General features: G+C 33.2%; 2 protein-coding genes across 2 annotated transcripts; one reads left to right on the top strand and one right to left on the bottom strand.

Annotated features, from left to right (window-relative positions):
* Nucleotides 1–668: 668 nt before the first annotated feature.
* LOC133192242 (nuclear factor NF-kappa-B p100 subunit-like) lies at nt 669–17,036 on the bottom strand. Its single transcript, XM_061328233.1, has 7 exons — nt 15,909–17,036; nt 14,859–14,964; nt 13,424–13,532; nt 12,120–12,321; nt 4,843–4,931; nt 2,768–3,010; nt 669–2,349 (listed from the first exon to the last, which is right to left on the bottom strand). Exons 1-7 carry the CDS (start codon nt 16,861–16,863, stop codon nt 1,615–1,617), a joined length of 2,439 nt encoding a protein of 812 aa, XP_061184217.1. The 5' UTR covers nt 16,864–17,036; the 3' UTR covers nt 669–1,614.
* Nucleotides 17,037–18,315: 1,279 nt separating this feature from the next.
* LOC133192241 (kelch-like protein 3) lies at nt 18,316–24,015 on the top strand. Its single transcript, XM_061328232.1, has 9 exons — nt 18,316–19,330; nt 19,867–20,866; nt 20,965–21,076; nt 21,205–21,355; nt 21,532–21,636; nt 21,750–21,921; nt 22,112–22,309; nt 22,420–22,637; nt 23,627–24,015. The coding sequence occupies exons 1-9, from the start codon at nt 18,367–18,369 to the stop codon at nt 23,779–23,781; spliced, it is 3,075 nt and encodes a 1,024-aa protein (XP_061184216.1). The 5' UTR covers nt 18,316–18,366; the 3' UTR covers nt 23,782–24,015.
* The last annotated feature ends 76 nt before the right edge of the window (nt 24,016–24,091 follow it).

The raw sequence follows: 24,091 nt of genomic DNA, 5'->3' as shown, positions 1-24,091 counted from the left end.
TAGACGACATATGTATGAAATTATGTAACAATTCTTAATATGAAAGTCTAGATTTTTTTTCAGCACTTTATAGAGAAATGACTACAGACATCATCAAGTGCATTTTTTGTAAACTAATAAATTCTGAGTTAACTACTAAATTCTGAGCTGCGCCGTGATCCCATTTCCGTGGTTTTAAATTTTGAAATATTTCAAGATATATTATATATCACGATATATTAGAAATATTAAATTCAAACCATTGAAATTTATTCTTTAAACATGTCTACCAAACTATATAATATGACGTTTATAGTTAAAAATGACAGAAGTTCGCGAACTTTTCGAACAACCCTCGTACATGTATTTCTAAAAGGCAGGTAAGGTGACGCAATTGGACATTTTTCATGACTGGTTTGATTAATTACAATTCTATTATTTAATCTACAAGAAATTAAATGTTTTTTTTTTAAAGTTTCTTTTAACATATCAATAACTTTAGACCAGTCCTTACTTTTCAAGGAAGACAGTTTTTAAATGTTACAAATTAATAACACAACCATACACCAAGAGTGCAAGATGAATCTATAGAATGAAGTCTGGTCATTGGTCAATAAGATTTGACAACAAACACTACTAGAACAACGCATGGCATTATACAATTAAGTATTTAAAAGACTTGTCTGAAGTAGAATGCAACATAATTTAATAGTGAGACTGATTGAACATGTAACATTTGTACACATGAAAAAAACCACTGACTATACAAAACATTTTACAATGCAATTTTCATACAAACACTGGCAGTATTATAAAAGCCAAATCTTGTTTTTGAAATGATAATCTATATTTTATACACCATGTTATTCTAGCTAAATGCATGTCTATAGAAAGGAAGAAATACACATAAAATCTGAAGCCTGTGAGGTTTATTTTGACCAGTAATGCCCATTAGAAGCTACAACCTATATACATAATCTATCATTAAAAGCAATAGAAAAATACTAGTATACATATCAGTCTTCAGGATTCTGTAATGAAATCATCAATCATGGAAGATATTTCACAGCATAAAATGAAGACATTTTCAGAATTTGAAAATAAAATGTGTCAATTATGAAATAATTATTCAGTTTTGTTTTTTGTTAACTAATACCTAATAAACTCTTCCACAGCATTTTAAAAAGATAGTCAGTTTCTGCTTTAGAATTATTTTCTATTATAGTGAATACTGTAAATAGTGTCTATCAGTTCCAAAATGCATATCTAATTGCTTTTTCTGCAGACATTTCTTGAGGGGGTTTACATAAAAAAAAACCCAAGCATACAAAGATATTGATTGTGAATGTGCTTTAAGTTGATGTTTCAATTATAATTGAAAAATATATAACTGAAGTACATGTATATATATAATAACACTTACAGTTAACATTTATTTTATATTTCTTGATTTGATTCCAAAAATTTCATAAATCAGGGTGATTTGTAACTATTTTAAAAAAGGGAAGTAATTCAGAGCTCTCAGCATGGAAGTAATAAACCAGCACAGAAAGCTGATAATGCACAATTCTGCAAAATCCCATAAAAATAACACATAATTAATGTAAAATTATTAAGTAAATATTAAACAAAGTGCTATGATCCACTGGACACAATGCTATCTGATTTTTCCAAATTTCCAGCTTCCTTCCCATTGGAGGACAGGTTAAGTGGGTATGAGGAACTTTGTTTAGTTAGTGAATTTTTCACACTTTTTAGGTGTGCTGCCAATAAAGAGGCTGTCCTAGCATTGATGCTGGTCACATTCTCCGTTGTAACTGCAGATTTGTTTGGACCATTACTAACAGGTATAGATCTGACAGCATTACTAACTGGGTCAGTAGTCGACACCATCACTTTAGTATCTGCCACAGAATCTACAGTCCCTTTCTGCGAGTCTGGCAGATGCACTACAATGGAGGACGTCTGCTGATCACTGCCCAGGTTATTTTCACTTTTTGAAAGCATCTTCTTCTGTTTGTTACGCTTTGGTTTTTCCTTTTTAATGGGAATGTTCATAGTTAACTGAGGAGGAATATGTTTTATTCCATCCTCCACAACTTCTGTCTTATCAATTTCCATTGGAACTGCCTTTACAGATGGCGTATCATTCTTCATTTCTATTATCATTCTCTGTTCTCTTTCACTATATTCAGACAATTGCTGATTATCTCCTTTCTCTTCTAACTTAGGTTTAGCATCTTTCTGAGTCTCTTCACCAGTATTCGATAAACTGGTTTCATTTTCACCATCATTGTTTTCTTTTTTAACACCCCTCTGAATACCACTCACAATGAGATGAGCTTTACTTGGTATCCTAGGTATTGGCATCTGCAAAAACAAGAACACATCTTAGTATTAGTGTAGTTCCTCCTCAACGCCCTCCAAAAAAGAAGAAAAATATTATGACTTATTTAACTGTAAAAAATACTGTAAATATATGTTACTTCAGCATGTACCCTATTTTGCAGAAATTGATTTTTCAACTTTGATTTAGTTTATTTATGAATGTATACACATCATGTATTCATGTTATATACATGTATGTGCATGCCATTTAGCGATCTACTTAATTTAGCAGAAGCTGCTCTCTGCCAAAGGCACTAAGTAAAATACAAACTCATATGTTATATGTTTACGGAGATCTTTATAAAATCACTTACAAAACTTTTCTTTTCCACATGAATATGAAATTACACTTAGAAGTTTGCAAACACAAACAATTCACTTAATGTGTGTTTGTTCTTACCTTTTTATTTGGCATCAACAACTTCTCTTTCTCTTTGTGCTCTATTATGGCCTTAGGATCAAGTCCCACCATTAGAATAGAGCTAGCTTCGGAGAAACCTTTGGCCTGGGCAGCCATTAAAGCAGTGATACCTGCATAGTTAGTCAGTTCTAGGTTGGCATTGCATTGTCTGAACAACATCACTAATGCTAGCTGATTCCCCTCCACAGCATGGAACAATGGAGTCCTCCCACTTTTACCATCCTAAAGAAAGGGTTACATTGTATACTAAATTTTTTACTTTATTTTCTAATACCTAGAAAAAGGATTGCTTTCATACTCAGATTTCTGGCACTTATCAGCACATCCCTCAAGATGACTTTACCATGAGATACATAGTTATACTCTGTGTCTGGCTGATGTCTTACCAATATTACCTGCTTGTTTAGTTTCATTTCTATTCAGAGTACAAAATGTACTTCTTTTTGGACAAAATTAGCTAGTTCTTATGGCAGCATATTTCTGCCCCCTATATGCAAGATAAATTGTTAACATGCAACATAATTATGTAGACATGCAACTTATTTATGTCAACATGCAAAATAATTATGTTTACATGCAAGTTACCAATTTCTTTAAAGAATTTAATTTAATATTGGTAAACTTACTTATCAATGCCATTATATGACATCATACAAGCAAAATACAACAGGATTTTGTTGACATGCAACTTATTTATGTTAACATGCTAGATAATTATGTATACATGCGACTTATTTATGTCAAAATGCAAAATAATTATGTAGACATGCAATTTATTTATGTCAATATGCATGATAATTATGTTAACATGCGAGTTAATTATGTCAATATGCGAGATATGTATGTTAGGATGCAACTTATTATCTTGCATGTTGACATAAATACCTTGCATGTTAAAATTTAACATGCATGTTAACATAAATAAGTTGCATCTTGACATAAATAAGTTGCATGTTAACATAAATAAGTTGAATGTTAACGTAATTATCTTGCAAGTTGACATAAATAAGTCGCATGTTTACATAATTATGTTGCATGTTAACATAAATAAGTCGCATGTTGACATAAATATCTTGCTTGTTAACATAATTATCTTGCATGTTAACATAAATAAGTCGTGTGTCAACATAATTCTGTTGTAGTTAGATTGTATGATGTCATATACTGGCGTTAGAAAGTAATTTTACCACCATTAAAATTAGATTCTCAAAAAAGATTGGTAAAACATAATTATTTTGCATGTTAACATACTTTTCTTGCATGTTAACATAATTTATCTTGCATTTAGGGAGCAGAAATATGCCACCATAAGTTCTCTTTTGCTGTCATACAATTTGCAAATATCATATGAATTTGAAATTACAACATAATTAACTAGCATGTTAACATAATTATCATGCATATTGACATAATTAAGTTGTATGTCTACATAATTATCTTGCATGTTGACCTAAAGAAGTTGCATGTCTACCTAATTATCTTGCATTTTGACATAGACAAGTCGCATGTCTACATAATTATCTAGCATGTTAACATAAATAAGTCGCATGTCAAAAAAATCCCGTTGTATCTTGCTTGTATGATGTCTTATAATGGCGTAAGTAAGTTTACCAATATGAAAATTAAATTCTCTAAAGAAATTGGTAACTTGCATGTAATCATAATTATTTTGCATGTTGACATAAATAAGTTGCATGTCTATATAACTATGTTGTATGTTAACAATTTATCTTGCATAAAGGGGGCAGAAATATGCCACCATAATCATAGATACAAAATGCAACATAATTACGTCAATATGTGATTTATATATGTTGACATGCAATATAATTATGTAGACATGCAACAGACCTATGTCGACATGCAACTTACTTCTGTCAACTTGTGAGATAATTATGTAAACATGTGACATATTTATGTGAACATGCAACTTATTTATGTCAACATGCAAGTTATTTATGTATATTTACATTACAAGTGTATTTTGCATATAAAATGTGTGGAACCTTCCACTCCTTTCCAAGTAAATACAATTTTCTTTGCTATCCACCTACCTGTATGTTTATATCAGCACCACACCTTATAAGGACTTTCACCATTTCTATCTGATTCCTTATGACAGCCAAATGAAGGGGTGCCAAACCTGTAGAGGTAAACATGAGAAGTGTAGTCACCAATTTAACGTACCACTGACAGATATGTGATAGGTATAGGTTCTACACACGTGTTCTAGGCAATAAAACAATACCATAGTCATGATATCATCAATTATATAAAATTTGTTTTGTTATTCTGATATTCCAATTACATGTATTCCTAAGATTTTTAACATCAAATTTCTTAGTAATATAAATACTGTTTACTAAAACAGAGAGATCGAGAAAATAATGTCCTTAATAATGACATTCATTTGAATTTTTTGATTTGATTTGAACATATTTTATTGTATAATACATACAAAAGGATTGGAAACAAGTTCTTTCAACTTAATAAATCCTCTCCTTGTTATACAATCAATGAATACAAAATGATTGTCATAACAAATAAATTGAGATAATTTACAAAAAATTATGTTATACATGTAAAATATTTGAAAATTATAAAGACACATACTCTGAGTAATCTACCAGCTAGAGCTCTAATGTTACATATACACTGATTACAATGTTTATTGAACAAGAAGCATTCATGTTTGCGAAAAAATTTAAAATTTTCATTCTACATATACATATTGAAATCAAAGACACCAGTTTAAATTAGAATCTATCTGATTCTCAAATAAATATCTGGACACTAAAGAAAATTTGAATATTTGAATCGGTAGACAAAGATTCATTTCCACATAATAAAAAATGAGTGTCTACTATATTTTGCTGGTTAAGTTGAAGAATAGTGTTTATTAAGTCATTTCTTGGATACACAGAAAAAACGATTGAATTTTTTCTGCACATGTTCAAACATTTAAAAAAAATCTTAAAAAGAAACAGCCAAATATTCAGCAAAATTTGTAATTTGACATTCAAATTTATTAGTGAGCTTATGTTAACCTTACAAAAAAACCAAAAGTCTCTGATGAGACTATAGCTCTACTGGTTTGTACTGAGAAAGGTAACACTTTGACTTGAAACTATGATAGGAGCAATACATAGAATAATCGATAATACTTGGTTTAAAATCTTTGTGTGGCAAGTTTTATTCCAATCTGACTAGAACTGTAGGAGAGGTAGCCTTTTGAGAGAATTTCACAAAAATTTCTATTTATAGTAATCATGGCAAAACCATTCCTTAAAATAAAAAATATGTATCTCAGTGTAGTCTAATTGGGTAAAAAGTTTAAATGAAATCAGACCAAACTTGTTGAAAGAGTACTAATTTGAAAGAATTTCAAAGAAATTTCTATTTTTAGTAACCACAGCAGCAATGTTCGTCAAAATAAAAAAACAGATACAGAGAATTATGTATATTAAAGTATTCTACTTGTGTTGAAGTTTTACAGAATTCAGACCAAAACTGTAGGAGGAGTAACATTTTCAAAGGAAAATAACAATAAAATCTATATTTTAAAAACCATGGCAACATCATTCAACAAAATTTTAAAAAAAAACAAAACATACATATTATTAATATGTATGTTAGTGTATTCTATTGAAATCAAGCTAAAACTGTAGGAAGAGTAGTATTTGAAAAAAAATTAACAAATATTTTTATTTATAGTAACCATGGCAACACTGTTCATCATCAAAAAAAAAAGATACACAGAATTAGGCATCTTAGTGTGAACTACTTTTGTAGAGTTTAACTGAAATCAGACCAACAGTATAGGAGTAGCGTTTTGTATGAATTTCACAAAAATTTCTATTTTAAGTAACAATGGCAACACCATTCATCGAAAATCGAAATCAAAACCCAATAAATAGAACTAGAAATCTGACCAGTCAGCAAGGGCCCTGCCGAGGGGTAGAAATATAAGGGTGCAGATTAGGGGATGAGAATTTTACTTGATAACATAAATTTAAAAATATATATAATGAAGAATAAGCAACAGCAACTGCTAAATATCCAACAACCTGTTAATAGTATCCTTGTATTTACATAAGGCATTAAAAACATCATATCTATAATAACTCAATTAAATGTATATTTAAGAAGAATGAAGCATGTGTTTTCTAAAATGCCAGCATTCAGTGAATGCAAAAATCACTCAGGCTTGAACTTAACTTCAAAACAAACATCAGTTGCAGACAAAGGTGTTAATTAATCTTAAAGTGACAGAAAGATAACCCCTCTAAATTTTTCTGCAACCAGCAAGATAATAAATCCCAGGGGATTAACTATACTGCTCTCTCAACCTTTTCTTCTAAGTTTACAATAAGAACTTTTTCAGCAATGATAGAATGAGGTTATTATCTGAATACCTGTTAAAATAAATAGTACTCTTGAATTTACATAAGGCAGAAAAAAAGAAAGAAGAAAAAGAAAAGAAAATAAAAATAAAAAAGGTATCTTTATCTATATCTTGTTTTTAGAATTCAATAAAATCATAACTCATTGTGTATTTTACCAAAATAAAGTATGAACATTATTTAAATCCATATCTCAGAGAATGTAAACATCATTCAGAATTGACCTTAACTTCAAAACAAACTTCATTTGCAGAGACAGAGGTCTTAATTAATTTCAATGTGACAGATAAAGATAAATGCTTTGGATTTTCTTCAAGAGGAAAGTTAATTAATCCCAAGAGACTCACTGCAGCCTTTCTTAGTTTACAATAGGAATATTCTCAGCAGTTATCTCTCTTTGCCCATTCACTCTTATATAAAGTTATGGAATCTACCCCACCACCCCAGCTCCAAACCGGATGACACAGAGAACCAAACTTAGCATCAAAACATGTATTACTGCTTATTCAACCAACATACCGAATTTGAACTTAATTGGTCAACCCTAAAAAAAGTTATTAGAAAAAAAACCAGAAAATTTGTGGACGGAAGAAAAACAGAAAGACGGACAGACAGACAGAGTGATTACTATAGGGCACCCGCAAATCCTTGCAGTGCCCTAATTATGCATCTTAGTATAGTTTACTTGTGTAGAGAATTTGATTGAAGTCAGGCAAAAACTAGAGGAGGAGTAGCATTGTTGAAAAAAAATCAGAAAAATGTCTATTTTACCCCATAGAAACCCTATATATAAACAAGACGGTTATTTCTCAAATGGTTTAAAAGACCAAATAATAGAATTATAATAAAATTTCTAATTAACCTTTTTAGATATCAACTAAATTTCAGAAACCTTTGAGATTTTAATTTTTTTTTTCAAGTTAATTAAAGCATTTTCCAATAAAAAAGGTCTACTTTTCAGGGTTGAAAGCTGAAAATATTAGTGGGAATGGTTTTGTTCTATTGTAGTAATGCAAAAATCTTGTAGAACAGCATGTTTATTTGTATAGGAAAATACGGGTTCCATAGTGTGCTCCTAAATTACTGATTTTCTTCCAATTCAAGGTCCTCAACACTTTAATTTGTCAAAAGACACTCCACAAGCCTTAATTAAAACACATTTTATAAGAAGCTTTCGAATAAAACCATGGTACCTATACTCATCTAGATAACATTTAGTTGTAAACATTCTGTAAAACTCTAAAAACAAAAGGAATTTTCCACACTTGATTTTTGCCTTAGGTTATGAAAACTGAAACTTGGTTTTTTTTTTCATCATGAGCAACAATTTTACAATCACCCTAGATATTTCATTTTTGTGATTAGAAATATATTCTCACTACTAGATTTCAAGTTTTCAGACAGTGCAACAATCACATTAAATAACATCAATGTCGCTGGCATGTACAATTTTATTGTTAGTTCCCTACCGGTGAAACTGGAGGGGACTATAGGTTTCCTCTGAGTATGTCCATCCATCTGTCTGTCTAGCTGTCCAGCTGTCTGTCCCTCTGTCTGTCTGTCAGTCTGTCCCACATGGTTTTCCGCACTTTTTTCTTTATGCTTTTGAGAATTGATTTGAAACTTGCGGGTACCTTTATAGTGATAAACTACAGATCAAGTTTGAATTTTGTCACATTTGACCAACAGGTGCTGGAGTAAATCAGTTTTAAATATTCCTCTTTTTTATATTCGGGTTCAAAATCGGGTTCGTGCTGCACTATATTAATGTTCCAAATTGAGGTTCTCATGTTAAGAAGTCAGAAAACGTTTAAGTAATATTGACATTTGTGCATTGTTTTCAGCAATTTCTACTAGCAAATACTCAATATGCTTGGTGAAATAATGAATAACGAAAGAGTGAATATTTTTCCCAATTTGAATTTTTTTTTTTTGGTATGTGTTTGAGTTAAGAACAACGAGGAATGTTTTCCATATGTAAGCAGTTGTTGTGTTATTCTTAGTCAAACACGTCTTTGTAAGGCAGACTTCATTCCAAGACATTTTATTCATAAACAAGTAATCCGAAATGTCCACATGGGGGGGGGGGGGCAGTTATCATATACAGGGTCTTATAAAATATGTTAATGACATCCTATTAAAAAAAAAGGGGGATACCGGTAGGGGACATGTATTGCTTATGCAATACTCTCAGAATGCTTGTTTTATATATTTTTTTTTTTCCCTCTTTATAAGATAAGTGTCAATGAAAAGAGTACTGTGGAATTAATGTGGATATTTGCACTTGTTGTTAATTATGGGAATTAGAAGGAAGAACATTACATGTGAGGTAATCTTTGAGGTACTGGGGTTATGTATTGTTAATAAAACTGAGTAAACTATGTTTAAAAATACTGGTACACGGGGGGCAATTTAACTCTTTACCCCTTAATGCCACGATTTGATGCATATTTAGGCAATAGCAAAATTTAAACCCAAGAGTAAATTTACCCGTTTACAGTATATGTCAGACAAACCTTAAAGGTATCCTAGACACTAAATCACTTTTTTTTTCTAATATCTCCCTGAGTAGTGAGTACAAGTTATGTAATAAGTACTGACTGTAACACTGAACTCAAATTTTACTCTTCATACCATACATAAACAGGTAATTTTCGCTATGATTCAATTTTCACTTTATTTTTTTTTTTAGATTGCATAAAATTAACTTGTGTTAAATTGTCACTGACTTTATACCATATAGATTATAAATAACCCTATTATTTATCAAAAAAGGGACTCCTATTATTAATCCAAAAAAGGGACTAAAGGAAATAAAAATAGTGTTTTAGCATATTTTTGCAAAAATTGTGATAAGCAGAAAAAAAATCATTATATAGTGCTTTGTCCTAAAAAAAAATTCTACCGCACATCTTTGACCTTGACCCTTTATATCTCTTTCTTTGTTCATCTACTAGCTTGGTTCCAAGAATACGATTGAAAAATTGAACAGTTCCCTTTACAGTAAAACTCGTTTAGTACAAACACAGATATAGCAAATTCAAGGATATAGCAAAGTTTTTTTGAATCCCCGGTGAAATTCTTAACAAATTCTTGGAAAATATTAAGATTATAACAAACTCTGATATAATGAATTTACGGATATAGTGAACTGGTTTTCTGTCCAGTAGAGGTTTAAAATAATGAAAATTACATCTTTTATAAATAATTTTCAATATCTTGCTCTTCAAAATATTAAACTCACATAATTTTTATAAGTATTTTGATTTGAAATTCTATTCCTCAGAAATATTTAGCACCCCAAGTAAAATTTTGAATTTAATACCTCCTAGAACATATTTGGTAGTCATACTTGAACAAAAAGATGCATATTGTGAATTCGTTATACAGTTAAACCTTGTTATCTCAAACTTCGAGATATCCGATGATTCGAGATATCCAGGGTAAAATACGTAAGGAATAAGCAGTTGGACTTCAAAATGACTTTGACATATCCATGGTATTCAAGATATCATTGTTCGAGATACTGAAGTTCAACTGTATATACTCTAACGAATTTATTATACAGATATAACGAATTACGGATATAACGAAGTAAATTCACAGGTCCCCATGACTTTGCTATAACTGAGTTTTACTGTACATGGAATGTATTTATTTATTGTCTATAATGATTTCTATCAAACCCAAATGTCTAAATGAGGGGATAATCAATCCAAGGAGAAGTTATTGTCAAGAAGACCCTTAACGCCAAAGAAGAGTTAGACAGTTCAACATCATTGATTTCGAGGTTGGGAAGTGTTGAATAGTTATGCATACGAAATTTTACATTTCATGGTGGACATGAATTCATGGGTCTCTTCATACCTCAAAAACCACAAAAATTAAACCCACACGAAAATAAGTGATTTCATAGTAGATGTTTTGTGCATGCAGAGAAAAGAAATTCATGGACTTTGAAGAAAAGAGTGAAAATGTTTTGCATGCTGAAGCCATTTTGTTAAAATTCAGTTTTCTTTTGTTTATCATTTGACTTGTTATCTCAACTGTATGCCAACATGGTGATGTCAATAAACTGAATTTAACATATTGTATTTACCACAGGTATTAGCGAACTGAAGTCTACATGAGCCATGGGAGAACCACCATGGGGGTCTATAGTTTTATAATGTAAGATAAGGAATTTGAAAAAAAGAGAATCTGCAGATTCTCTTTTGTCGAATTCCTTATCTTACATTATAAAACTATAGACCCCCGTGGTGGTTCTCCCATGGCTAATGACCATGGTATGAACTACCAGGTAACTTGTATCAAATTGAGTTCATGCTGATGATTTCATAAGGATTCAATAATTTCCTCCATTGTTGCTATATTGGTCTTTCAACATCACAGAAGACAAAATTATCTTTAGTGGAAATAAGTACAGTACATCACAGACAAGGAATTTAAGAGGTTCTTACTCCCCCCACGTCTTTCTCACCTAATTATAAGTGCAGACAATATATATATTGCAATAATATCCAGTGAACAGTTTGATACTTAGTTATATTTCTTTTGTATAAAAACAAACTTTTATTGTCAAGTACAAATCAGTGATCAATATATCTAATTATACATCCCAAACCACAATATTTGAACATATGCATTACTGCAGCATTAGTATTAGTTTCAGTTAAGGCCAAGTTTCAACAAGATAAAATTTCTATTATAAATACATACAGTATATTTAAATATTTGTTCTTCAGGGTTATGATTTTTGTTCTCATACAATGATAAGAATGTACAATTTAGTTCCTTATTTGGAAAAAAAAACTGGTACTGGGCATAAATTTTACCTCAACACTCATTATGCCCCCTCTTTGAAAAACCTGAATTGGACAATAATTTTCGTATGTGAGTTACATAAAAAAAATATTCAGCACCCATACCTTCAAAGTTCCTGGCATTTATATCTGTCTTGTGTTGACTCTTGATGAGCATCAGTGCCAGACTATTGATGGTGTTGTGTTTGATGGCTAGGTGTATGGAGCTGTCACCCTGTTTATTAACCAAAGACGGATTGGCTCCAGCCATCAGGAGAACAGACACAGCCTGATCAAACTGTAACTCAATCGCAATGTGAAGGGGCGTCTAAAAAGAGAATCTCTAGGAGTTAACATATTGGATCAGTCAAGAGAGATACAAGACCACCTGATCAGAACCTTTATTAAAGGTTCATTGGCCATCTGATAAGAGAGATAATTAACATAATTAACTCTTGCTAAAATATATCAATATTATTCCTTTATAAAATTGTCAAGTTCAGTGGTCATTTTTGTCCAATTTTGCCCCACAGGGTATGCTGAAATTGTATGCATTTTAATCATAAAATGCAGATTTCTTTTGGAAAAGCTTATTTTGTTTGTTTATTATTGTTTAATGTCCCTCTCGATAATTTTTCACTCATATGGAGACGCCACCACTTCCCGGTGGAGAGCTGCAAATTTTGACCTATAATCGGCACTCAGGGCGATTGAGCAGTGAGGGATCTTTTTCGTGCCAGCACCTACTGCAACATGGGACCTTGGTTTATACGGTCTCATCCGAAGGACCAGTCTCCACATTCCACAGTGGGATTCAAACCCCCGACGTAAGGATCAACTCCTTACTCCACGACTCTAGAGCGTACCCTCCAACCACTGTGCAACGCGGGCGACTTGGAAAAGCTTATGAAGTGTTAAAGCAAATTTTATGAGTGAACAAAAAAATGATGAACCTTGATCAAGTACATTTAAAAAAAAAAAAAGAGAAGAGCAATATGGAAATTTCCCTTGTAAGCTTTATTTTTTATTGATTACATTTTTATCACTAGTCCAGTGCAGTAATACATGAATTTACATAATGAATCAATGATATACTAGCGGCTTCAAACATTGGCCCAATTTTTTTTAATTTATTTCTCAGAAAGAGTCAGGTGTATCAGGGTTCCATTTTGCATAAAGCTGTCTTATGTTCAGTTACAGTGAAATAAATCAATGGTTATTTAGATAAAAAAAAAAAAAACGTTGAATACATATGCAAAGAGACATGAAATTTAAAACATGAATTATTATGCAAGCTTTTTAATATAAAACTTTAAAAATACCAGGTAAATATTATATATCAATACTTTTTTTCAAAAAAAAAAAGATGGTAATCCATGAATGACCATTAATATTTCATGAACAATAATACTAATTAATTTACTTATTACCTGCTGTGACTTGTTATACTTGTCCACACTTTTGCCAGATATGGTCATTAAATGAACAAATTTTTGGACCATTACACTGTTTTCCTGAGCCACAGCAATATGTAAAGGCCTACAAGACAAAATACTTGCACTAAAACAAATGGAATTTGTATTTATACAGATGAACTTACACTGTGCATAGAAGAAAGTTTTGTTTTTTTTGCTCAGTTTGCAACTTCTTACAGACAAGCACTGCCTCTTTGACCCATCAGGACAATTTTGAAAGGTCATGATTTCTGCATTTATGTATCGTTCAAATTCTTAGTCAGTTCACAAAAAGAACTTACATTACATTTATATTGTATGTGTTTTTGCACAAGAGGAGTCATTTAATACCCATGAATATAAAGGCATGCATACATTGTGCTAACTGGTTTAAATGTCCCAAATCAGGAGATAAAATGTTCAAAAATAATTTGTGTTGCAAATCTGGTTTTCCCAAATGATTTTAAAAAATTGTTTTCAGAATGAACTGCCGTTCTACAATTCATTTCTATACGGATGGTTTGGCAAGAGGTATATTTAATTCCTGGTTAAAAATAGAATTTCTGTACCTGTATGTATCACGTTTTAGTCGTGTTTCAGTCTTTATCACATGGTAGCCCCATAAATTAAGGTGCTCTCAAATACTCTGTGTACTAGTCCACTGATAAATATTATCAGCTGACTAAGAATTAAGTGACCTGGCTACTTTAGTATGTACATAATGGACCAAGTTGAACATGTTAAATGCCTTTTTTTTAAACACCATTCATTACCAAGGTCATTTAAATGTTATTTGTAATGTTTTATAAATACCTACTATGAGTGCAGTCTATGCCATTTTTTTTTTTTACCTCTAGCCATTTTGGGCTGGATTTACAAGTCCTTTATTTATTATTAATTAATTGTTCTGGACCTTGTAAAATAACACTATCATGATATTTCACAAGCTCAATTTCAGCTTGGTTTCTACTGCAATATCAAATAAGCAGTATATTTCACAAGCTCATCAGACATTTGTTAGGGCTAACTTTAAAGAGACCATGTTACATCCCTGGAGCACATAGGATTGGTGTTTTACATTCAGACTCTGACTCTCATTATCAAGTATCAAATATACTGGTATTTATATTACTTAAGTAAAGACAGTGATAATACAGCCAAACCCCATTATCTTGAACTCAGTGGAAACGAAAAAAAACCCTTTTAAATATCAAAGGATTTGAGATATCCAAGGATTCAAGATATCCAGGGTAAAATACTTTAAAGAATAAGAAGTTGGGACTTCCAAATCACTTCAGCATCTCCATGGTATTCGAGATGTCAGTGTTTGAGATAGAAAAGTTCAATGTATGTTAAAAGCATACTTGGCAAAAGTGCCATGAAAAAAAAAAGTCTGAAACAAGTTCCTTACAAGTCACCATCTTCATCCTGATGAAGCGCCATCTGTATTTCAGACAGAAGCATCAGACTCGTCTGTGGATTCACATACACCCCAGATGACAACACCCTTGCAGTGCCTATAGAAAAGGAAAGCAATATACATGCATGTACTAAAATAGGACAAAATTAGTCAGAGTTGTGCATAAACAATGAAGAATAAATTTTGGTGTTTTACCATCACTCATTAAAAGTAACTGTTATAAATCAACTATAAACTTTTGGGGGGAAAACCAGTATCCAGTTGTGAATTTGCAGATTACATCTGATATTACTCCAAGTCTATTCAGTAATGAAATATTTTATTTCTATCTGAAGAGAGAGAGAGAGAGATTACTAAGAGTTTTAAAAATCCCTTTGATCATTCATCCCACTTTCAAATCAAAATTCAGAAAATTTATTGAAGCTTAAGCTAAAAGTGTGCTGTTGGGCTTTAATAAACTGACTCACGGGTTAACTGTATAATTACCCCTTACATGTACGTAAGAAATTCTAACAGTAAGAATTACAAACAAGGATTTTTATAATAAATATAGTTCAGAATATCAAAAGGTAATGCTGTACATATGCTTGTCTGAATCTTGACTTTAAGATTAAACTTCAGGCAAAGTTGGTATATTCCTATCCTTCACTATAAAATATTGACCCTAACATTTGCTATTTTTGGACTCTTGCCATATAAAGCTTACAAGCTATACCTATTTCAATCTCACAGTTGTTATTGATTTGCACGATCAATGGAGTAGCAATAAGCTAAGGGAAAGTTCAACACATATTGAATGATGGTTTGTAAATAAATAAAAAATAGTTTTGTTGATATATCTCCAAAATGATTAATGATCATATGTATTTTGATATAGAAATGGTTTGATTATTTTTAAGTGTTCAGCATTACGGAGGATCTTTCAGGCACTTGAGATTTATACAGAATTCACTGAAAATCAACTTCAATTTTTGCATTATGATAAAGAAAACAAAAACTAAATATAACTGCACAAAATACATATGTATACAAAGTGATTACCCTGTTGTTCTTTAGATTTGTCCTCTTTATCTGTGGTCAGATCCACCACTGCCTGCGAGGGGGATGTACTGTCTTTTTGAGGTACCTCCCCATCTTTGTAAGTCTGTAGCCTCCTCTTCTTCAGCGGTAACGAAGCCTCAGGTGTGTCATATTTATTTTGGTTCAAAATGTGATCAACAGTTGTTTGGGGCAATTCTATGCTTTCATTGCTAATGATAGAACTAGGACTACTTGGTTCTCGTGCCTGGTTTGAATCACTTGTGGACACAGTTAAAGGGAGTTTTAGAACTGCATTATTTGATGTTTGTGACTGTTCTTGGCCTTGGGCCTTTTTTAACTCCAACATTTGCTGAAGGGAAAACTTAATATTGGAATGTGATGGCATAGCATTCTCTTGCTTTTCTTTTTGCAGCTTAACAATATTGCTTAACTGTTGTGCTATTAATGATGCCTGTGATATTGATGTAGTACTTGTTTTTAACTTGACAACTGTACTTGGAGGTACTGTTTTAGGTTTGGATAGCTCAGTAACTGATGCAACTGCATTTCTCTGACTTACAACAATATTACTTTCCAGTGAAGAATTTGCATGGGTTTGTTTTGATGGAGAACGCTTACCCCCGCGTCCACGATTTCTGGATTTTCCCCTCTTAGAAACAGACGTGGACGTGTACACTCCTTCTTCGTTGTTTCCAATATTTATTGATGGATCCGGTTTTACACTCTGGCCCGCCATAGCCTTGGGGACTGTTTCTGAAGATGGCAGTATGAACGGCGTTGAAGACAAACATGACATAGCCTCCGCTGCAGCAATGCGGTCGGCGCTCTCCTTGTCGGCGACATTTTTCCGCGTCATCTCAGACCCTACACTTGCTCTTACTTTTGGTTTTGTTTTAACCCTCTTACTCATGTTACTGACGTTGTTATTGACATTATTGGTATCCACAATCGTCATTCTCCCCCATGAAAAGGATGGGGATCAGAAACACACAGTGTAGTTTCAAATAGTTTTCGAAAATTCCAAGTATTTGCTCGTGTCGTAGTTCTTTCCATTACACCTCCATGAAAAATTGCATATTGGGAAAGTCCCTAGTCACGAGGTACAAAACAACCAATCGTTTTGCGCGCTTTCTAACATACGGGGAATTCCCAGGTATCGTTACAAAATTCTATTTTCTAAAAATAGCATTGACAAGTTTATTAAACGTCTATATTTATCATTTTTTGCAACATTAATACGCAAATTATGAACTTCAATTGAAACAGAGTTCTCAAAGCGACACAAGCGTTTGTGCATTTCAATTTAAAAAGTAATCTTAAATGACAAAGTAGATATATATACGCCTTTTTACCATTTACTACCGTTTTTCTATTTTTAGAAATCTAGGACAGGATTGTATTTTGCGCGTAAATGGTGTGGTGTGAAGACTGATTTTATGTGATTAATGTCAATTGATTTAGTCATTAAAAAGGAGATCTTTCGCTTAAATTTTTGTAGCAATCCAGCTATAAAAATTAATATGTTATTAATAAATTATATGTTCCTTTTGGTGTAATCATTATATAGTTACACTCAGAGCCATAATTGATAAATAAAATCTGTACATACACTGTACAATTTGCTCAGAGAGAGAGGGGAGGGGGAGAAAACAATTATTTATCTTAGATTAAATTTGCAAGGGATAAGGTAAGTGCACGGATTACTCTAGAATGATTGTGATTAAATAAAAAACAGTTACAAAAGATTAACTTATGATGTGTATATTTTCCTGATAGATATGATCAAATTAAGGCGGATCAAGGAGATTTAACTTCAGTGAGCTTTTTTTGTTTTTTTGTTTGTTTTTTTTTTTTTTCGTGAATATATACTGATATTACCGCAAATGTAATTAAGATTGGTTTAAAAGTGCAAGTTAATTAATTCAACCATTGTATAGAGATTTCTTTTTCCAGTATTTTTTTTTTATTTTGTGGACGGGGGGGGGGGGGGGGGTTGAAGGGTGAGATGAACTCTAACTATATCGACGATTATGCAAAAAATTAAATTTGTAAAAATCTTATGGAATTTAAATGAAACAATTTAAGAGTAAACTAATACAATATACAGTGTATATATCTGCTTTTTTCTTACTTGATGCACTGCAGTGTTGGGAAATTCCATCGGCATCGAAAGCAGTCTAGCATAGAGAGCAGTCTAGCGCGCGTGAGGGTGTGCGTGTGTTTGTGTGTACTTTTTATTAAAAATGAACATGGGCAGGGTGAGATGCATGCACTAAAGAACTCTCTCTCTCTCTCTTTGATAACGACATACACCATTATTACGTCATAATACCGTGTCGTTGTAGTTACGTCACAATAAACGCAGCATTGCAGCTTTTGTTGTATAGCTACAAACAAACAGCGCTGAATACCATTGGAAGTTCATGTAAGAATCCAATGGTATATTGTCTTTTGCACAATGCTGGAGACAAATGAAAGCCGAAAGAATAGGACAAATGCCACCCGTCCTTTTCCAAATCTTCCCTTAGAATCTTTGAGAATTACAGGATCGGACAGTTTTGTACCACACACTGAAAAAGGAAGATGGTCGAAAAATTTGGTGCAACCTCAAGGGCCCCGTATTCAACCACGACATTCATCTTCTTGTGATTCGCAGATGCAATTGAGAAGAGAGGACCAACCTAAAATTCCAACTCCACCTCCTGTTCCGAATTCCTGTTTGAAACTTGGATACAAATCTGGTACCATTAGAAGTGAAGGCCAAAGTTACTTCCAGGCAGTGGAAAGGCCCACCACTCATTCAGAGTCTCCCACAGGCCTTTACAAACCGCTACCTATTGCTATCTCCGAATGGAACCAACTTCATGGATTTCCACGGAATACCATTGTTCCTGATAAAGACACCGAAAGCACCCTTATCCGCCCTAGTTCAGTGAAAAATGTAGTGGCAAATATCCGTAAGTCAGCCCCAGTTTCTGAGTCACGAGCAACATCTGCTGAAGTAATGAACGGATGTCAGAAAAGAGAGACAAGGAAAAGCCCTAAAGCTCGGTACGCTATGTCTACAAACTGCATTTACGAACCGAATTCAACTATAATGTGGAGGAAGATATTTCCGAACACATCAGACACCGCCATGGATCGTGTCCTGAGCCCATCGTTATTGGAATCTTCTAGAGATGATTTATCTTCCATATGCTCTTCCAGCGATCACACAATAGTTGGACAGCAAAGTATCACAACGGACGATACATTAACAGAGGAGAGATTGGCTGCATTGAATGACTGTGGAGGCCAGGCATCTGTTGCCGGTTCTGTCTGTACTGCGAGACTTGTCAGTAGGAGTCCAACTTCTGAAGAGGAAGAAAACTTTTACATGGCACCTCAGAATGCAAGCTATCAAATCCCTTACCAAAACACAAGTAGGCAATAATTAAACTAGTACATGATGCTATATGACTGTTATATTAACTCTTTACAACTTACTGAACTGTGACACAACATACACTTAATGTTCACGTCATAGAAATATGACGTTACCTTTTCCCCACAAGCACTTTATAGCGAGGTACAAGTTTCTCGAAAGTTTAGTGTAAATAATTATGACGTAATATTTTAATAAGATTACAACTTTTCTTATTTTATGAGATATTAGCAAGTACAAATTAGAAGGGAATTGTCATTAAATTGAAGATTAAATTTACTTTTGGAAGTGCGTGAAAAATGCGTGATTGCGGGGAAACGGTATATGCGTGATTTTGCGTTAGAAATAGGAAATGGTATATGCGTTAAAATGCGTGACTGCGGGGAAGAGGGTTAATAACGTTTTTGTTTGCTTTGTTTCTTGTTTATTTATATTTTTTGTTTTGTTTTTGGATTAATTTAAAACCCTTAACTACTCCAGTATATTTTGACATTTCTATCTCATAAAATATTATTATTTGCTGTCCTTTTTCAGACAAGTCAGGTGTTCTTTCTGAAGGGTTGGATAAATCTTGGTCAACATATTCAATGTACGAGTCGGCAACCGACGAACCCATAAGCACCTCTACCCGTAAATCATCTCCAGCTAGTGTTGGAAGTGTTTCGGACACATTTGCCACCCAGTCCTCCCAGTTCTTAATGAATAATGACTTCATGATGGGAAAGAATCCGTTGTCTTTACTTCCAAACAAAACTCGTGGCTATTTAGAAAAAATGCAAAATGTACCACAGGACCAAATCATGCACTTTGCCGAGATTGGTTCATATATCAAAGAATGTTACGACCATTGCAAGGTATGTGACGTTCGGTTCCGTGTGAATGATGAAGTTCTTTATGCCCATCGTGCTGCGTTGTGTTCCATGAGTCCGTACTTTGAATCCATTTTTACTGAAAACAGTCACATGAAATCGAAACAAATGGCAGAGATTCGTCTCCGAGGATTGTCCATGCAATCTTTAAAGGCCTTCATGAACTTTGTTTATGCAGGAAAACTGGAAATCACAACTTCAACTATTTTGGATTTAGTTAAAATCTCGAGGCAGTTTCAAATTCCAGAAATAAGGGAAAGATGTCTCAGGAAGATAGGGACTCTCCCGCATGATGATCTTGTTGCGTTGTTGGTGGCGGTGAGGAAGGATCCGGAGAGTAACTTCATTATACCAATACTCCGTTGTATATCGCAGAGATTTCTCGACATTTCTCAGCGCAGATCTTTCCTGGAGCTGGACATTGAAACCCTTCGTGTCATTCTGTCGCACGATGAGTTAGTCACTTCAACTGAGATGGACGTCTTTTGCGCAGGCTTAGAATGGATTAATGCATGTCCAGGTGAACGTTCGCAGTACTTGGGAGCCATTATGAAATGCATTCGGTTCCCCTTGATGTCACAACAAGACCTGGTTGGGTGCATCGACAGATGCAGTCTTCTTGCAGCCGATGAGAAATGTTTAGACATGATCTACAAGGCCAACTGGTGAATATTCATGTCTTTATCTTTTAATTGGTGCGTGCACCTTTAGTTTACACTGTGCTCAATTTCTAATCTAGCATGTCATGTTCATTTTTTCATAGGATTAGAACTGTGATGGCACTTAATAGGCAAGATCCCCTAAACCTGAATATACCAGAATCAAGGTACCTTACTGCACATGAAGATTCAAACAACAGCACTAACTATATCAATGTGAGTACTTTGTTTCATCTATGACTACAAGTAAGCAAAACAAACAATGTAATGATGGATGTTGATGGTACGTTTATTTTTGCTAAACTCAGTTACATCACTCCACAGCTGGTTGTTCTTGATTGTAGAATAATGCCACTCCAGTTGACTTGATGGATATATCATTCGGAAGTATTGAAAGTTACGAGAATTACACGGAGAGTTTCAATATCGGAAGTAGAGAATCCTTGGAACAATTTTCCCCGTCACAAGAAATTAGTGCGCAAAAGTTGATCAGCGGTTTGTATTTATGACAAAAATTAAGGGTTCCTTCAGTTCTGTAAGTTATTAAATCAAAGTTACATACTGTATTAGGGAATCTCGTGCATATGTGTGTAAATATAAATTTACATATTGGAGAATCAAGTGCATATGTGTGTAAATATACATGACTTTCTTTTTTCTTTTTGGTATAGCTGGGGATTGTGCTAAGGAGCATAACACCTTAAACCATCCATCAAAACCAGATCTGAATGAAAACCCCTCCATGATTGTGCTAGACCAGAAGTTATACGTGATAGGTAAGTTTTTTTTTAAATACATGTACTACGTACACTAAAAAATAGTATAGTATTATATATACATGTAATCAAGTAACTTTGTATATTTCTTAAACTTGTGTTGTTATTTTCAGGAGGGTTGCGCTATAATAACGACAATCCACTTCCCCGAAGAGATGTTTGGGTTTTCTGTCCGAAGAGTGGTTGGCGGAAATTGACGCCACTGAGAACTGCTCGGCACCAGCATGCACTATGTGTTTTTGATGGTTGCATTTACGCTATCGGTGGTCTTGGGAGAAACAACAGGTAAAATGTAGCTTTTACTGTATTTGATTGTTTAACAATTATTTGTAAACTAACAGGAACAAACTGAACTCGGTTTACCTGCATATATGCATGTATTGTCATACAAATTAACCAAATGCTATAAAATTCCAATTGTATAGTTGTTCCTTCAGTACTTTGATTCTTTTTTGATTTTATGTATTATTTCTAGAATTCTTAAGTCAGTGGAGTGTTACAACCCATCTACAAACAGCTGGCATTTCTTAAAGTCTTTGACGACAGCACGTGCTGGCGCTTGTGCTGCAGAGCTTAATGGAAATATATTCGTAGCTGGGGGCTTTGGGTACCGTCAGGATGGAAGTAACATAATCTTTGATAGTGTTGAATGTTACCACCCATTCACAAACAGGCACGTACTATATATGGTTTATTTTACGAGAAGGTATTTGTAGAACTTGGGTACTTGTTAATCATTTTTACATTTATAGCTGTGTCTCATGCAGTGACTTTTCGTTGCAGATGGACTGCAAAGGGTAGCCTAAGATATGGTCGTTGTCATGCCACAATGACTAGCATTGGAAATAGTTTGTACCTAAGTGGAGGATTGGCTATTGATAGAAAATCGTCAGCTGCGTTAAGTGTACAAGATGTTGACTTGTATGATACAAACAAAGATTCCTGGATGCTGCTTACTTACATGGATAAAGCTCGTCATAGTGCTGCCTCTTTTACTTCAGGTTGGATATTTAAACTTCATGGTGTATTTTAATATTTTTGCTATAATATATGTTGAGCAACTTAATAATTGTTTAAATTAATTTAAGGCATTTGTACATCTTCGGAAAACCATAACGAGGCACTACGCAGTATACCTTATGACGGGTATTTTCTGCGGTTATCCAATTTTTGCAGGATTCTGTGCAAAGGACAAATCCGCAAAAATTGCAATTGCAAAATATTCATTAAATATTTAAGATAGTTTCATCCTCACAATATCAAGGTTTTGTGATTTCGGAACTCCACAGAAAACCTTGACATAAGTCGTTATTTAAAAGTTGGGCTTGTGGTTACACATGCGTAATGGGTAATTTTAGAAACTAACAAATGAGAATATATTTTTCAAATCCGTTGTTATCAAATTGCCCCACTCCAGAGCAAATCTTTTGTGATTGCAAGGAGGACGATCTTTAAAAAATTAATTCCCGATGTTTTATTTACAGTAACTAGTCACACATCCTACAATATTGACACTTTCCATTTTAAAGAGGAGTCATATTTGTTTACAAAACTTACCTACAATAAAAGCTGTTTTCTGATTGGTTCCAGTCCTGCACCAGGAACAAATGAAATAGCAGGTTTCTAGCCCAACTTTTAAATAACGACTTATGTCAAGGGTTTGTGTGGAGTTCCGAAATCACAAAACCTTGACATTGTGAGGATGAGATATTTTGTAAACACGTCATTATTTATTACCGAACGCTGTAAAATTGTGCGTACGTAAAGGTTTTTTTTTTTTTTTTTGCATGATTAAACCTGTAAAATCATGTGATTAGTGTATGATAATTTTTTTTTAATGCGGTACAATGCAACCACATAAATTAAAAACGCAGAAAAATAATTTGATACCTTTCAAAGGTCATGCAAATCGTAAAATTTCAAAAAAACAAAAAAAAAATACGGCTTTTATGATGGTTCTTTTGGATACACTTATGCTGTTTTCTTTTAGGTAATAAAATGTATTTGATTGGCGGGTCATCTACCAATAGAGGGGAAAATCTGCAAGAAGATATAGAATGTTGGAACGTACAGAGGAACACATGGCTGTCTACTTTTGAGCTCCCAGTTGAAGTTCAATGGATCATGGGGCTTGCCCAATTTTAGAATTTGGAGGCAGAAAATAAAGCGAAATTCATATTTTAAAGACTAAGGAATGTTAAAAGATTTTTGTTTTTAATATTATTTGTGTGATTTATCATTCATATTTTAAAGACTCCGTGTCAGAAATGCTTAAAGTCGTTTGGTACATACCAAGGTATGTACTTGACAGAAGTTTCAAATGGGCAGTTGTAATACACAAGATCATAATTCCTAGAATTAAATAAAAAAGAAATTCTATTTTTATGTATCCATTTCCAATGTTAATAATTAGTGACGTGAGAGTAATTGTGCAAATCCGAAAAGGAATATACAG

Source organism: Saccostrea echinata, unplaced genomic scaffold (genome assembly GCF_033153115.1).
Source record: "Saccostrea echinata isolate AGI-Se365-2 ecotype Australia unplaced genomic scaffold, CSIRO_AGI_Sech_v1 ptg000025l, whole genome shotgun sequence".
Taxonomy (NCBI): domain Eukaryota; kingdom Metazoa; phylum Mollusca; class Bivalvia; order Ostreida; family Ostreidae; genus Saccostrea; species Saccostrea echinata.
Note: the sequence above shows the minus strand (reverse complement) of the source record. Positions and strands in the feature narration are given on the sequence as shown.

What these genes read in the sequence shown, in the direction of transcription:
- LOC133192242 (XM_061328233.1), bottom strand. Translation starts at nt 16,863, where the DNA reads ATGACGATTGTGGATACCAATAATGTCAATAACAACGTCAGTAACATG. An exon ending in AGTATAACAAGTCACAGCAG is followed by an intron (nt 12,322 to 13,423) that starts GTAATAAGTAAA and finishes TTCTCTTTTTAG; the next exon opens with ACGCCCCTTCACATTGCGAT. An exon ending in TGTTGATGCCAAATAAAAAG is followed by an intron (nt 2,350 to 2,767) that starts GTAAGAACAAAC and finishes TTGTTTTTGCAG; the next exon opens with ATGCCAATACCTAGGATACC.
- LOC133192241 (XM_061328232.1), top strand. Translation starts at nt 18,367, where the DNA reads ATGCTGGAGACAAATGAAAGCCGAAAGAATAGGACAAATGCCACCCGT. An exon ending in ATGATCTACAAGGCCAACTG is followed by an intron (nt 20,867 to 20,964) that starts GTGAATATTCAT and finishes ATTTTTTCATAG; the next exon opens with GATTAGAACTGTGATGGCAC. An exon ending in ACAGCACTAACTATATCAAT is followed by an intron (nt 21,077 to 21,204) that starts GTGAGTACTTTG and finishes TCTTGATTGTAG; the next exon opens with AATAATGCCACTCCAGTTGA.